Source organism: Eutrigla gurnardus (assembly GCF_963514095.1).
Source record: "Eutrigla gurnardus genome assembly, chromosome: 20".
Taxonomy (NCBI): Eukaryota; Metazoa; Chordata; class Actinopteri; order Perciformes; family Triglidae; genus Eutrigla; species Eutrigla gurnardus.
In genome coordinates this window covers 17,680,104-17,693,528 of record NC_139931.1, presented here as the reverse complement: position 1 = coordinate 17,693,528, position 13,425 = coordinate 17,680,104, and the positions used below count along the sequence as shown (strand labels likewise).

Genomic DNA, 13,425 nt, shown 5'->3' with positions numbered 1-13,425 from the left:
AAGAAGTAGATGGGAATGCTTGAGGCCAGCACCAACGCAGAAAATTAAATACAATTATACATTCCCGTACACTGAACTGTGAGAACACGATGTTCTGTTGCAATGACCCGCCATTAGTGTTTGGGGATTCTTGGTAAGAAAAAGGCGTTAGGACCTATTCTTTTTACTTTTCGACCACAGCCGAAAGTATTGTCCTAGACCGGAAGCGGAAGTTGACAAGTAATATAAATTTACATGTCCACTTTACTTGTGTATTATTTGGTTTAAATTGATGTTTTATGTCATAGATTTTACCCAGTGTTCCCTTTCTTACCACGTTGCTTTTTATTATTATTCTCTTTTTTTTAATGACGTTGGTCAGCTGACTCGTGTGGTCATGTGATTTCTTGCAATAAATCTGGCGAAAACAGAAGCCGCCGCATACACACGCTGCAACCATGGGCCGCGCAGAAACAGCTTGCTGTTCGTTGTTTCTACTGGCCGTTCTCGTCAATTCAGGTATGATGGTGGTCTTTATTTATTGTACTTTTACAATTAATGTTTCTGTCCGACTAAAGCGGGACACAACGAGCAAACGCAGTTGGCTGCAAAACGAAAGTAACGGTGGCTTATTGTGTTAATTTTGATATCTCCTTGCGCCTTTGTTTTAATACTTGAGTAGATTGGGCCCGTAGTCTGAGTATTACGGTAACTGGACACCAACTTAATGCTGTGGATGTAATGTGACCCTGAGCAGGACTCGCCAGGCCCCAGAGAGGTCAGGAAGTGTGGGGCTATGTGGAGGTGCGGGGCCGGGCCAACATGTTCTGGTGGCTCTACTATGCTGACAGCCAGTCTGCAGACTACAAAGACCTGCCTCTGGTCATGTGGCTGCAGGTAGGTCACGACTAGGTCCACTTAATTCTGCTGACACATCAATATTTAACTGCTTACAAGGCGCTTTTCCTAAGAATCCTGTCCCCATATCTGATATCTGGTTGACCTCCCCCCCCTCCCTGCTAAACACTGTCACTGTTTGGATGTTTTATGTTTTTATTTTGTAGTCATGGTGAAACTTGTAGTTTTTGACTTGTATGGTAATTTTGTGTCTCTGCAATTGTGCATTTTTGTGGTTTTGCCTCCTTGTTTTTTTGTGTGTTTATTGGGGCTTTGATCACCTTCCTGTGGTTGTTCTTCCCCATTTAGTTTTTTGTGTCTGTGTTGTCATTTTGTGTCTTCAAGTGTCATTTTTACAGATAATGCCAGGGGCCGCCCTGCCACTTTGGGCCCCTAGGTCTGTACCTGGTAGACCTGTGTGATAAAGTTGCATCATGGCGGTGTGGCAAAGCAGCTTAAACATGCTCATGTTGGAGGATGTTTGTGTGTCTTCAGGGGGGACCCGGAGGATCGGGGAGCGGCTTCGGGAACTTTGAAGAGATTGGACCTTTGGACCGGGACCTGGCGCCCAGAAAGACCAGCTGGGTTAGAATGAAGTGTCCTAGTTTGAGAAAAATGTTGTGTTCTACATCTCTGGACTGGAGGGGAACATAGTGTGTGTGTTTTCTTGCAGGTGCAGGCAGCCAACGTGTTGTTCGTCGACAACCCGGTGGGCACCGGCTTCAGCTACGCCGACGGGCCGGACGGCTTCGCCACCGACGTGGCCACGGTGGCCTCGGACATGCTGGTGCTGCTCCAGCACTTCTTCACGACGAAGGCAGAGTTCCAGGTACATCTGATGCAGTTCGGTTAGACGGTTCAGGGGTTTGGAATGCGTCCTGACATGCTGAATCCCCCATATTTGGAGGGACATGAATGGGCCAATAATTGAAAATTCAATATATTCAAGCACTCTTGGAAAAGTAGTTTATTGCATTATTTGATATGAGCCAATCAACAGCAGCCTGACCAGACTGCCTAATGTTTCCTGGTTAGAATGTCATTATTTTTTTAAATGTAATGCATGTTATTTTCAGCAGCACAAATACCAGAGCACTGAAGCAAGCATTAGCTGTGAACTTGACTTTTTTTTCCTTCTTCTTCTCTGCAGAGCGTCCCCTTCTACATCTTCTCTGAGTCATATGGAGGGAAGATGGCGGCCGCCATCTCTGCAGAACTAACCAAGGTGAGTTCTCACAGCAGTTTTACTTCTCTTTCCAACATCCTCTTAAAGTCCAGGACATGTGAGCTCACCGATATTGGGAAGTCAAACGACTGTCATATGACGGATGAGTAGAATTATGACTAAAAATAAAAAAACGGACCCAAAGAAGACGTAATAAACAGAGTATTTATAGAAGGAGCTCCAGAAGCCAGACATTTATAACTTCAAAAAGGAAAAATTGATCCAAACGACTGCTAAACAAATTACAGCAACTAGATTAGCAGCTCTGACGTTTCTGACTATGATTTGATCTGCATGTTCATAGCTGCTATTAAAAGAAATCGTTTTTTATTTATGTATTTACTTTGTTTTAATTTGTGTCGTGTCTGTCCAGGCTGTTGAACGAGGGTCCGTGAAATGCAAGTTCGCTGGTGTGGCGCTTGGAGACTCTTGGATTTCCCCACTGGGTCAGTATCCGTCCTCCACCACGATGAGCCCACTTTAGGACGTCTGATTGTGGAAAAGCATTATTCTATTTTATTATTATGTAATTGGAAGGCAGTATTGCAACACAGTCTCGTTGAACCTAGCTTTTCCTTTCGTTGTTGGCGTAACCCGACTCGGTGGTTTTGTTTGTGCAAGTTAAAATCTGAGCTTCTAGTTTCTACGTTGAAAATGTGGGAGGAGTTCCAGCATTCATAATAATAATAATAATAATAATAATAATAATAATAATAATAATAATAAATGCATTGTTCCTGTGTTGAACATTTGTATGACAATGAATATGTCACAGATCAACAAGGCGTGTGATATTAGGAAAATGAAAAATGCTACATTTTTAAAGGGGGTTTGGTGAATTCTCAGCAGGCGTTTATTGCGACTATTACCCATAATCTCCACTAATAAGAGGAAGAAGGTTGAAGACATTATGAAATCTTTAAGTGATGGATGAGACTTGTGCTTCATCCACAGACTCCGTGATGACCTGGGGGCCGTACCTCTACACCACTGTGAGTAACTAAACATTGGAAAAGCTTTCCAGTATAATGTTCCTGTTTGACCTCGTCTCCTCTCTGCCGTGCAGTCGCTGCTGGACGACTACGGCCTGGCGGACGTCAGCAGTGCAGCGGAGGCGGTGAAGAAGGCTGTGGAGCAGCAGCAGTTCCTCAAAGCCACGGAGCTGTGGTCTGTGGCCGAGTCGGTGGTGGAGCAGGTCGGTATCTGGGACCGACTTGTTTAAAGGGTTTCATATTCATGTTTTTTTAGTTGCTGTTGCTGCAAACTGTAAGTTTAGTTGAACTGGCAGTGACATTGCTTGATGATAAAGTTGTAATTTATTATAATATAGGCATATATAAAGTCATTCTAATCCAATTTTTTTTCTTTTTCAGCCAATATTCACGATCTGCTAGATGAGAATAGAATATTTTGTTTACATTTTGAAGTTGCATGCATCCATTTGATGCTATTTGAGAGCTAAATTAAGCTTCTAGATCCTGTCTGTCAAAATGACGGGCAGCCTTGAGATTTTTTTTTCGTTTTATTAAAAAAAAAAAGAGAACTGTGGCATGCAATTTAAATCTTTAAAATTGCAAACATCATATTTGTAATTCATGGTACAAGTCAACTGTACATATTTCTTCCCATGAGTGACACAGGAAGTGGTGTGGACTTCCTCCCTATCCGGTGGTGCGTGTCACGGATCATGTGGTTTGACGTTGTCCTCTGTTTTCCACTCAGAACACCAATGGAGTGAACTTCTACAACATCCTCACTCAGGAGCCGGATGAGAAACGTTCCTCGGCAGCAGGAGGAGACTTCATGTGTAAGAATCCATCGATCCACTCGGAAATTAAATAATTACATTAATCATAAATTTGTTTAAAGAGGTTTACGCTCATCTGAACTTTGACCGATGTCCTGCTTCCACCAGCTCTGCTGATGCAGCGCCACATTCGACCCCTTCACAGCCAATCTCTGAGCGCCCTGATGAACGGACCAATCAGGAAGAAGCTGGGCATCATCCCCCAGAATGTCACCTGGGGAGGTACGGTATCGTTCGACAGTGGACTTTGTCCCTAGAATTAACTTTATCTTCGTCGTTCTAGCAGCTCTCCCTCTTCTGTGAGTCCAGGCCAGGCGGAGGACGTGTTCAGCCACATGGCGGGAGACTTCATGAGGCCTGTGGTGGATGTGGTCGACCAGCTGCTGACCGCCGGGGTCAACGTCACCGTCTACAACGGACAGCTGGACCTCATCGTGGACACCATGGGTACCTCGCCTTCTGTTCGGCTCTAGCAGCAGCGGTGGCTCTCTATTTCCTGTCTCACGGCTCTCTACTTCCTGTCTGATGGCTCTCTACTTCCTGTCTCATGGCTCTCTACTTCCTGTCTCATGGCTCTCTACGTCCTGTCTCATGGCTCTCTACGTCCTGTCTCATGGCTCTCTACGTCCTGTCTGATGGCTCTCTACTTCCTGTCTCATGGCTCTCTACGTCCTGTCTGATGGCTCTCTACTTCCTGTCTCATGGCTCTCTACGTCCTGTCTCATGGCTCTCTACTTCCTGTCTCATGGCTCTCTACTTCCTGTCTCAGGTCAGGAGCTGTGGGTGAAGAGGCTGAAGTGGGCGGGGCTACCTGGGTTCAACAACCTGCGGTGGACCCCCCTGGATGACCCCACCAGCCCCGGAGTTACTGGAGCTTTCTGCAAGACTTATAAGAACTTCGCCTTCTATTGGATCCTCAAAGCCGGTCACATGGTAAGAAACCATACAAACAATGAACTGGTTACCTTGTGATTGACAGGTCGCTACCACGACGTTATCCAGTCTGGGGGTTTGGGAACTTTTACGTTTCACAGTGTATTTTCAGTAATGAGTGTAAATTATTGTTCAGCTTATTCAGTGTTGGGTTGTAGTAGCTAATGTCTAGAAACGTTTAGTTCTAACAGTCAAACCAATTTCAAAAGTGGAGCCTCTCTTTCTCGCCCCAGATCCCCTCGGACCAGGGGCCGATGGCCTTGCAGATGATGAAGATGATCACCCGGCAGGATTGATGATGTTACCATGGTGCCAGCTGGAATGGCTCTGACAATCACAATGATCACATTACCTTTTTTTTTTACTCCGCTAAACCAAATAAAGAGTCGGTGCTCTCTGACTACAGCAACTACCTGTGTAACTTCCAGCCACAACAACAACAATAAAGAAGAGACTTTTGTAACTCCTGCTGTGTTTTCTTCTAATTAAACTGTTCAAAGATCTTTTGGAAGAACGAAGGGTCTCTGCGAGGAAAAACCCTCCTAACATCTTACAATGTTAATTTATATAAAGAAATGTATGAATTGATCTAAACGAAGCACAAGTAACCAAGTGTTATGACTCCATTTACCATGATGCACCTGTTATGGCCAATCTGAACTGGACTAGACATGTGAAGGATGACTGAGGAGAACATTTTTATTATATTCTTACATCACAGTTACATTTCAAGATCTCTTCTGAGAAGTTTTGGGAAAAATATGCATTTTTTTCTCCTTCAATAAGATTCAGCGTCGAACAAAGAGAATATGAGGTCATTCCTGAAATATCAACCGTCTTCCTTTAAGATCCACTTGCTAGTTTTTCCCTGATGCTTGTTGTCATGCCGATGGCAACAAGCTGATCTGTTGTTGCTCGGTAGCTTTCATGATTTCACATATAACCCTGATGGTGTGGAAAAAAAACATTCAGATATAAAAGTCAACCAGACGGTAGTTATAGAGTCGGCAGCCGTCGCCGGGTCCTCCACGACCGTCTGTACAACTTTTGAGCCAAAAACAACAAATCGGACGCTACTGAGGTGCTCCGAGTTGGGAATGATCCGTTGGACATCAGAGGTTGCAACACCGTTAAGCAAAGAGTCAAAGAGAAGTGAACAGTCATGTGAGGTCATTGTGTGAGGTCATTTGTGTAGCTGAGGCTTCTTCTTCCCCAGTGGCTCTCTGGGACCGGGAAGCCCTGCCTGATCACCGGCTCCACCATCAGCTCCAGCAGGCCCGGGGGCTCCGGCACCACCAGCTCCGTTACCCTGAAAACATTAGCGTACGCCCGGCCCACCAGTTCCAGCTCACCCGGGGGGATCCTGGGATCGGGTCCTCTCTGCCGTCGCCAGTACACCCTGAAGTGGCGCACGAGCTCGGTCCGGTACGCCCAGCGCAGAGTGGCGTTGAAGTGCAGACGGGGGGCGGTGGACTCTGGGGGGACGCCAGCACCACGCAGCCACACCACGTCATAAACGCACAAACCCTGAACCAGGTCTGGGGGAACCTGCAGACTGGCTACGTCCAAGAGCTTATGAAGAGAGAGGAGGAGGGAACGATAAAGAGTAGCTAGTAATTCTGTGTCTGAATTTATTACGTTTCCACGCTGCAATCAGGAGATAGATTTGAGAGGGAAAACTATCAACTCTGTTTTACTGCAATTAAAATAAGCCGTGATAAAAATGCATTAATACAAATTGAGAAATTTTGATTACGAATCCAATGTATTGAACACACAGTCTCACCATGATTTCTCCCACCCTGCAGCTGAAAGGCGTGTCCTGAGGCTCTCTGTCCCGCTGGATTTTCACACAAACTTCTCTGAGGGCACAGCCGTGCAGCTCCAACTGTGAACAGCTGCCCGCGGTCACATGACGGGAACAGGAAGACTCGAATCACATTCATTCAAGCTTAACTTTTTTTCCAACCTGGACGCAGTTTTTGCATTTTGTTGTTTTTATGTGACTGATGGGGGCAAGAGTTTTTGATCGTGCTCAGACTCTGTTATCGTGTCTGACAACATCATTGAAAAAGACCCGACAGAGAAAAGGATCTCTCAACCTCAAGGAACGATGTCGACGCTGTGAGGTGAAATGGAGAAAACATTTATGTTGCTATGGCAACAGCAGTCCTGCCTCTTTGGCGTTTCCTTTGTGAAGAAGGAAAAAAAGCTGAGGGAAAAATCAGCGCTACTTCCTCATTAGTCACTAAGATTTTTAGAAATGCTCAAACGGTGTCCAGGTTGAATAATTCCCTTTAACTTAGCTGTTATTTAGCTGTTAGAGTGCCTTACCCAACAGTCCAACCGTTTGAACTCGAGTTGCCACACAGCTGAGAGAACCGGCTCACCAACTCATCCTGAACCGCAGGAGACACGCCGGTAGCTGCAGGAACACAAACGATAGCTCAGTGGTAGAGTCATGTACCGAGACCAAGTCCTTGCTGCAGTGGCCCCGGGGTCCAACCTGCCCGGCAGGCCTTTCTGTGTGATGTTGATAACTTCAATAAAATCTGAAGACAACTTTACAATATAAGTACTGGGGCGCTAAGAGCAGAAAGAGTGGATTCTGCAACAATTCTTGTTAGCTAATACATAATAGTGCAACACAGCTGAGGCTGGAACAGCTTGGATATTCCAAAAATACACTGGAGCTCATGCAAGGACATTTTATCCTAAAACCTGTCACGGTTGGGGAATACGAAACCCAAACGCAGAAAAGGATGCGAGCAGATAAAACTGAGTTAAAGGCGAGCTCTATTTCCTAAAGATGACTAGACAACGACTAGAAAGAAAAGGGAGTAGATTGAGAAATAAAAAGGAAAACACCAACGTATGCAACAAGGAACATCAGGATCAAACATAGAAACCAGGAAGAAAGCCAAGAAACTAATGAGACGTTATGTAATCATTAGGTTAATGAGGATAAAATGATTAGAGCTGGGGCAGGAGAGGAGGCTGTGTATTGTAAGATACTCACATCTGACATCCTGGACGTCCACGTGTGTGCAAAGACTGGCGTCTGTTGTCTGGAGATCCAGGGACACTTTGACCCCGGCAGATTCCTTGTAGACGAGGGTCACCAGAGTCTTGGGTGCCAGGGGGACGTGGAGGGAGAAGACCCTGAAACAGAGGACCGTGGATGAGACTCGTGTGTCTGTGGAGGGAGTGGTGGCAGCAGGGACGGACAGGAAACACACTTGGCACAAACTGGAGCCGTGTGAGCGGCGGGGATGAGTCCCTCCAGCAGCAGCGAGCAGCCCCCGTTCCAGGCGTCGTCGGGGCAACCGCGGCTGCTCAGCCAGCCCTGGCCCTCCAGCTCCATCTGGTAATACAAGGGCTGGATCTCCTGGGCCGTCAGGTTGAACCAGCTCCCGTTTGATTCTTGCTGCACACACACACACACACACACACACACACACAAATCAAGGATGAAAAACGTAATCCATGTTGCATATATCGCTGGATGTTTGTGCTAGATAAGGTCACAGAAACGTTGACCTTTGACCACCGAAAGCTAATCCCTTCAGTCTGAAGAATGACAAATAAAAGTGCATTGCTCTTTCAAAGGGTGTACTTGCACTATCAGGTGATTTTATTATTATATCAGTGGCATAAAAGGGTCTTAAAATGATAATAATATGGACATCATCCGCCTGTGGTTGCAGATGAACCTCCTTCAGTACCTGTCCTCTCCAGTAGAGGGCCTTCCCAAAGCCCTGGCAGAAGGAGGAGATGAAGGGGAGAGGTGAGGCCGGCCGATGGACGTACAGGTGGTCTGACAGGAGAGCCCAGAACCTGCAGACAGGACGGGGAGAGGTCACACACACCGTTGTACCTCTTTGCTGCTATGCGGGGAGACAGTTTTGGGGGTTTAACTTTGTCTTTGGCAAGATTGTATGACCCGTCTTGTTAGTTGGCTCACTTTTATTATTTTGGATGGTGTGTTATGTATTAATTTGTATCAAGCAGCAAAATACTTGTAGCGTCTTTGACTTCATTTGCCAACATCGCTTGTCGACGCTGAAACAATATGTGGTGCAGCCCTGCGTCCCTGTGTAACATTGTGTCGACCTCACTTGTCCTGGTTCTTGCGGAATGTGGTTTTATCGTCTTGGCTCTCGTACACCCAGCCCGGAGCGAAGATGGCGGTGGAGAAGTTGTGCCTTCGAATGACTTCCAGCGCCTGTGGAGAGAAAAAAACCAGAAGGTGAAACGATGAGAGCCATCGACGTTTCTTCACACACCTTCCACAGTGTGTACCTTATTCGTTTCCAGCATTCCTCCCACCACTTTGCCCCGGGCGAACACGTCCACCCCGATGTAGACGTCAGCCTGGCGGCCTTTGACCCCGCTGTAGTCCGTCATCCACTCCAGGTTCTGCTCCGTCCAGTTGTAGTTGGTGAAGAAACCATCACACGCATCGAAGAACACCCTGTCATGAAGAGATTGAGAGAAAGTGTCCGCATTGACATAATGGTTGCTTATATTGTTTTTTATTTATTTATTTTAATGTCTCTACCTGTTGGCCTTGTTGAGTTCATTTTGCCATGTCAGCTGTCCGGTCTCAATCACGCTGTCGTACCACAGGACCAAGCTGCCGGGCGCTCGCTCGTGCATCTGGTCCGTCAGATAGCGCAGGAACAAAGGCGTTTTCTTCACCGCCACCGCCTGCAAACACGGGAGGCTTCATGCTTCAGGCCAAGACGTCGAAGAGAAGCCACGTGTCATGCATGTTCACCATCTCAGTTTAGTCATTTTAGAACGCCAAATCAGAACTATGTATCTCATTGTACGACTGTGCGTATAATGTCAGAGCGTAAAGCGCCGTGTTGATGGTCAGGATGAGTGTTACTCACACTGAGGGCGTTCTCTATGTTGATGAGCCAGCCGTCGAAGCCGTGACAGTGGCTGATCTGGACTAGTTTATCAGCCACCGTCCGGTACGACTCCTCCTCGTTCAGGAAGGCCTCGCACGCCGCCGCTCCGTCGGTCCACTCTGTGATAAAAGTCCCTGGAAAGCAGGCCGAGCACGGCGGGAGAGTTTACACATGAAGACGGGGAAGCCTGATCTCCGTTGTGCCATCAAATTACAAAACGCCACATCTAAAATATCAAATTACTAAACTGGATTCTGTCCGATTCGGCCTTTTTACTCACCGAGAACGACGACTCCATGTTTATGTGCAGCGTTGGTCCACACGGCGGGAGGAATGGTCACTAGGTTGTGTGTGAAGTAGTTGAATATATCAATGTACTGCCAGTGGTAGAAGGCGTACGGAGCGTCTGCAATTGTCCCCTGGGTAAACCTTAACATGTGAGAAAGCATTATGGTACAGCTAGAAGATAAACAAAATGTCAGGAAGAGCATCATCTCTGTGAGAAATGAATGATGGGACCAAACAGCAGAACTAAAGAAAAAGAAATATCCATCTATGAAAGGACAGCTGAAACTAGAAAGCCCTTTACTGCTTTACTGCTTGTGTTCTATTTGACTTCATGTGAGGTCACATGGTACGTTTATTATTCCTGTGGATAATTAAAGGAGTGACTTTCTTGAATTTCTCCTGTCGTATGAGTTATCTACAGGATTTTTCCTTACTTGAATGCCTTCATCTGAATTAATTTAAAAATGATACTGCAATGAACTAATATAAAGTATTTAATAAAAACCCTGGTGAAGAATAAATAATAAATTGTAGAAAATTGTTAGAATCACTGACAGCTCAGTACCATATTTCAAATAAAGACTAACTATAAGCAGCGAAAATATTTTATATCCAGGTTCTATTCTGAGATGTTGTTGCATGGTGGGCTTTGCTCATCTGTGTTATAGATAGTGATGTGTGGGGGGAGATGCCTTCCAAAATCTCGATTAACAACAGATATAAAGAATTACAATATAATATTTTGCATCAGGTCTACATATCGGTGTATATCTATAGCAAATATAACACGGGATCCTCTCCAAAATGTCCCAAATGCAAATCTCATGTAGGTACCAGGCTGCATTGTTTATGAGAATGCAAAAATAAATCACATTTTTTGGAAGGCAGTATGCACAAGTGTCAGTACAGCGAACGGTCAGCAGGTGTCAGTAGAGAGACCCGCTTGGGAAGGTCCCTGTCGTTCAAATCAGGCAGTAAAACATGTCAAATAAAAAACAACAATTGCAGATAACATTTAAGTGCCAACAAAGTAATATGACATGTCAAGTGATGTCCCGTTTGTATTTATACCATTTCAAGCCCCTGCAGCCTCTCACAGTCCCTGATGGTACACGGTTTAAGGCCTAAGTAGGGACATTGGGTTTGGGACCTACAGTTCAGCATTTTGGTCGTTGCCATCTTGCCATATTATTCTTTTTGGCATTCTAGTTGGTCTATTGGTGAAGCAGGGTTAATCATTATGAGGGTTGGATCTATTTTGTCACCATTGGTGATTGATGATTGATTTGCCAGAGGCAGTGACAGAAAATCAATGGTTATCAATGGTTATTGGTTCCGCATATTTTGGACCATGAAATGTCCACTACCTATGTTTGTTACAGCAACAAAGAATAATGCCCCACGATGGTCCACAGGAAGTGGACTCTACAGATCAGACATCTGTATTCCTTACCGGTCCTCCAGGTAGCCACCCATCATGTCATGAGACACCAAGGTCCGGCGTGGACAAGCAGCCAGAGGAGGCTCCCGAGGCGCCAGAGGTTCCACCGCCACATTGTAGGGGTTAGCCTCGCTTCGTTTCCACGACAACAGCTCCTCCAGAGTTTGAAGACCGCAGCTGATTGGTTCGGTGGTGTCGCCGTCGTAATGTTTGGCTGGGAGTTAGAGGAAAGGAAATGTCATGTGTAAAGTGCCGTTCAAGCTCCACACATGAGGACATCTACAGCAGCTCAGATCGTTTCAGAAGGTCCCACAATGTCCGCTAACCTGGCAGCGGCGAGGGCAAATACTTGATGACTTCATGGACGTTGCTTGAATCCATTGGTTGATCCAAACAAGAGTCCAACCTGGTGGAGAGGAGTGAAGCCATGCAACATTTGACAAGCATCTTTATGATTTCAATGGCGATGGGACTTTGGCTTCCTGTCAGGGAACCTGATGACTGACTGCACTGGTTTGAGTGTTGTACAGGATGCTGGTGCCCAGCTACTCCAACAGAATGACAAGCAGAGCAAATGCACTAGATGTTCCCTGAAACCTTTGATTGAATATGTTCATATTTGTTTAAATATATGGTTTCTTTAAAATAAATTGTCTTTTGACCTCATTTTATGCTATTCACGTGTATTTGGATTGTACCACTTATATCTGTTCTGCTATTGTTGTCAATATTCTGTTGTATATAATCCTTATGTCAACCACAAAAGTACATTTATTAAATACGTTAAAATAAGTATAATTAGCTCCCTACAATTATTTATGTAAATGCAGTGAACTTTCGCTATTTGCTACCCTGCTCCGGTAAACGGCATACACACTGACACGTATAAGAGAAGTAACAGGACGTTACCGGCCGGGGTTAGCCGTGTCCGTCTCCACACCGACATTACCGAGCTCCTCTCCGGCCTCTCTTCGCGGGGGAAGCGTGTCTCCGTTCGCTGTCAGAGACATGTCATTTAGAGTTTAGCTGAGAAACCTCTGAATAGTGCAGTGAAGGAGGAAACAGGAAGATGTCCTGCTGCTAGCAAAACATTTCCGACTCGTCTTTCAAAATAAAAGCTTAATTTCATAAATGAAAATTAATTTAAAAAATCAACGTAGCTCGTCAGATACGTTGCTACTATGTGCCAAATTCCAAACTTCAATAATGACATGACTTTCATAACTGTGCCGCATTGTGTTCCCTTTTAAAGACGCTACTAGACGTGACGTTCAGTTTTAGCCATGTTATATCCCATAACTTCGACAATACAGAGATATAGAGTTAACATGTTTATTTTTAGGGGATTTCGTGCAGTTATTTGTCCATGGGAGTTGGGGTGAGTCCAGCTGGACAAAGGAACCACTCTTTTGTTGTTGTGCAGGACCAGAATCGTTTGTTTGGAGGAGATGCGTCGCCGGCGGTACACCGAAGGGACAATAACGCGGGGCGCTGTGTGAGGAAGGCAAAGATGGCGGCCGAAAACAATACTTTCACGCATGCGCAGCAGGCCAGTGGCCAGGTTTGCAGCCTAATGCTGTATCTACACACAATTCAAATTAAAAGACTTGTGGAGGAAAAAAATAGTGTATTCTTTTCTTCTTTCATACCCCAATAAGCTTTATTCTACTTTATTTATATTCTACTTTCTTTTTTTTATCTTCACAATACCTGATGTACACTTTACATATTTATACTGTTTTTATACTTATAGTTAGATTGTTGTGTTGTTACATGTTATCTGTTATCTGTTATTTGTTTATTATTTGTTGTTGAATGTCTGTGTGTCAGCGACACTGTGGACCTTGAAAAACGGTATCTCGTTTTCCTGTATGTGGACATATGTGGACATGACAATAAAGTTGTTGAAGTTGAAGTTGAAGTTGATTTAACAACA

At 45.1% G+C, this 13,425-nt stretch overlaps 3 protein-coding genes across 3 annotated transcripts in view; 2 read left to right on the top strand and 1 right to left on the bottom strand.

Annotated features, from left to right (window-relative positions):
• Positions 1–13,425, top strand: part of csnk1da (casein kinase 1, delta a) — a 31,120-nt gene that overhangs the window by 1,386 nt on the left and 16,309 nt on the right. The window lies entirely within an intron of this gene.
• On the top strand, positions 364–5,308 carry scpep1 (serine carboxypeptidase 1). The gene is made up of 13 exons (XM_084037661.1): positions 364–498; positions 737–876; positions 1,372–1,461; positions 1,550–1,705; positions 2,027–2,101; positions 2,475–2,547; positions 3,056–3,093; positions 3,168–3,296; positions 3,824–3,908; positions 4,017–4,130; positions 4,218–4,355; positions 4,678–4,841; positions 5,075–5,308. The coding sequence occupies exons 1-13, from the start codon at positions 438–440 to the stop codon at positions 5,135–5,137; spliced, it is 1,326 nt and encodes a 441-aa protein (XP_083893787.1). The 5' UTR covers positions 364–437; the 3' UTR covers positions 5,138–5,308.
• engase (endo-beta-N-acetylglucosaminidase) lies at positions 5,540–12,556 on the bottom strand. The gene is made up of 14 exons (XM_084037660.1): positions 12,399–12,556; positions 11,816–11,895; positions 11,502–11,703; positions 10,041–10,189; positions 9,740–9,894; positions 9,403–9,551; positions 9,144–9,315; positions 8,960–9,066; positions 8,567–8,678; positions 8,081–8,268; positions 7,861–8,003; positions 7,176–7,266; positions 6,628–6,739; positions 5,540–6,413 (listed from the first exon to the last, which is right to left on the bottom strand). Exons 1-14 carry the CDS (start codon positions 12,497–12,499, stop codon positions 6,012–6,014), a joined length of 2,163 nt encoding a protein of 720 aa, XP_083893786.1. The 5' UTR covers positions 12,500–12,556; the 3' UTR covers positions 5,540–6,011.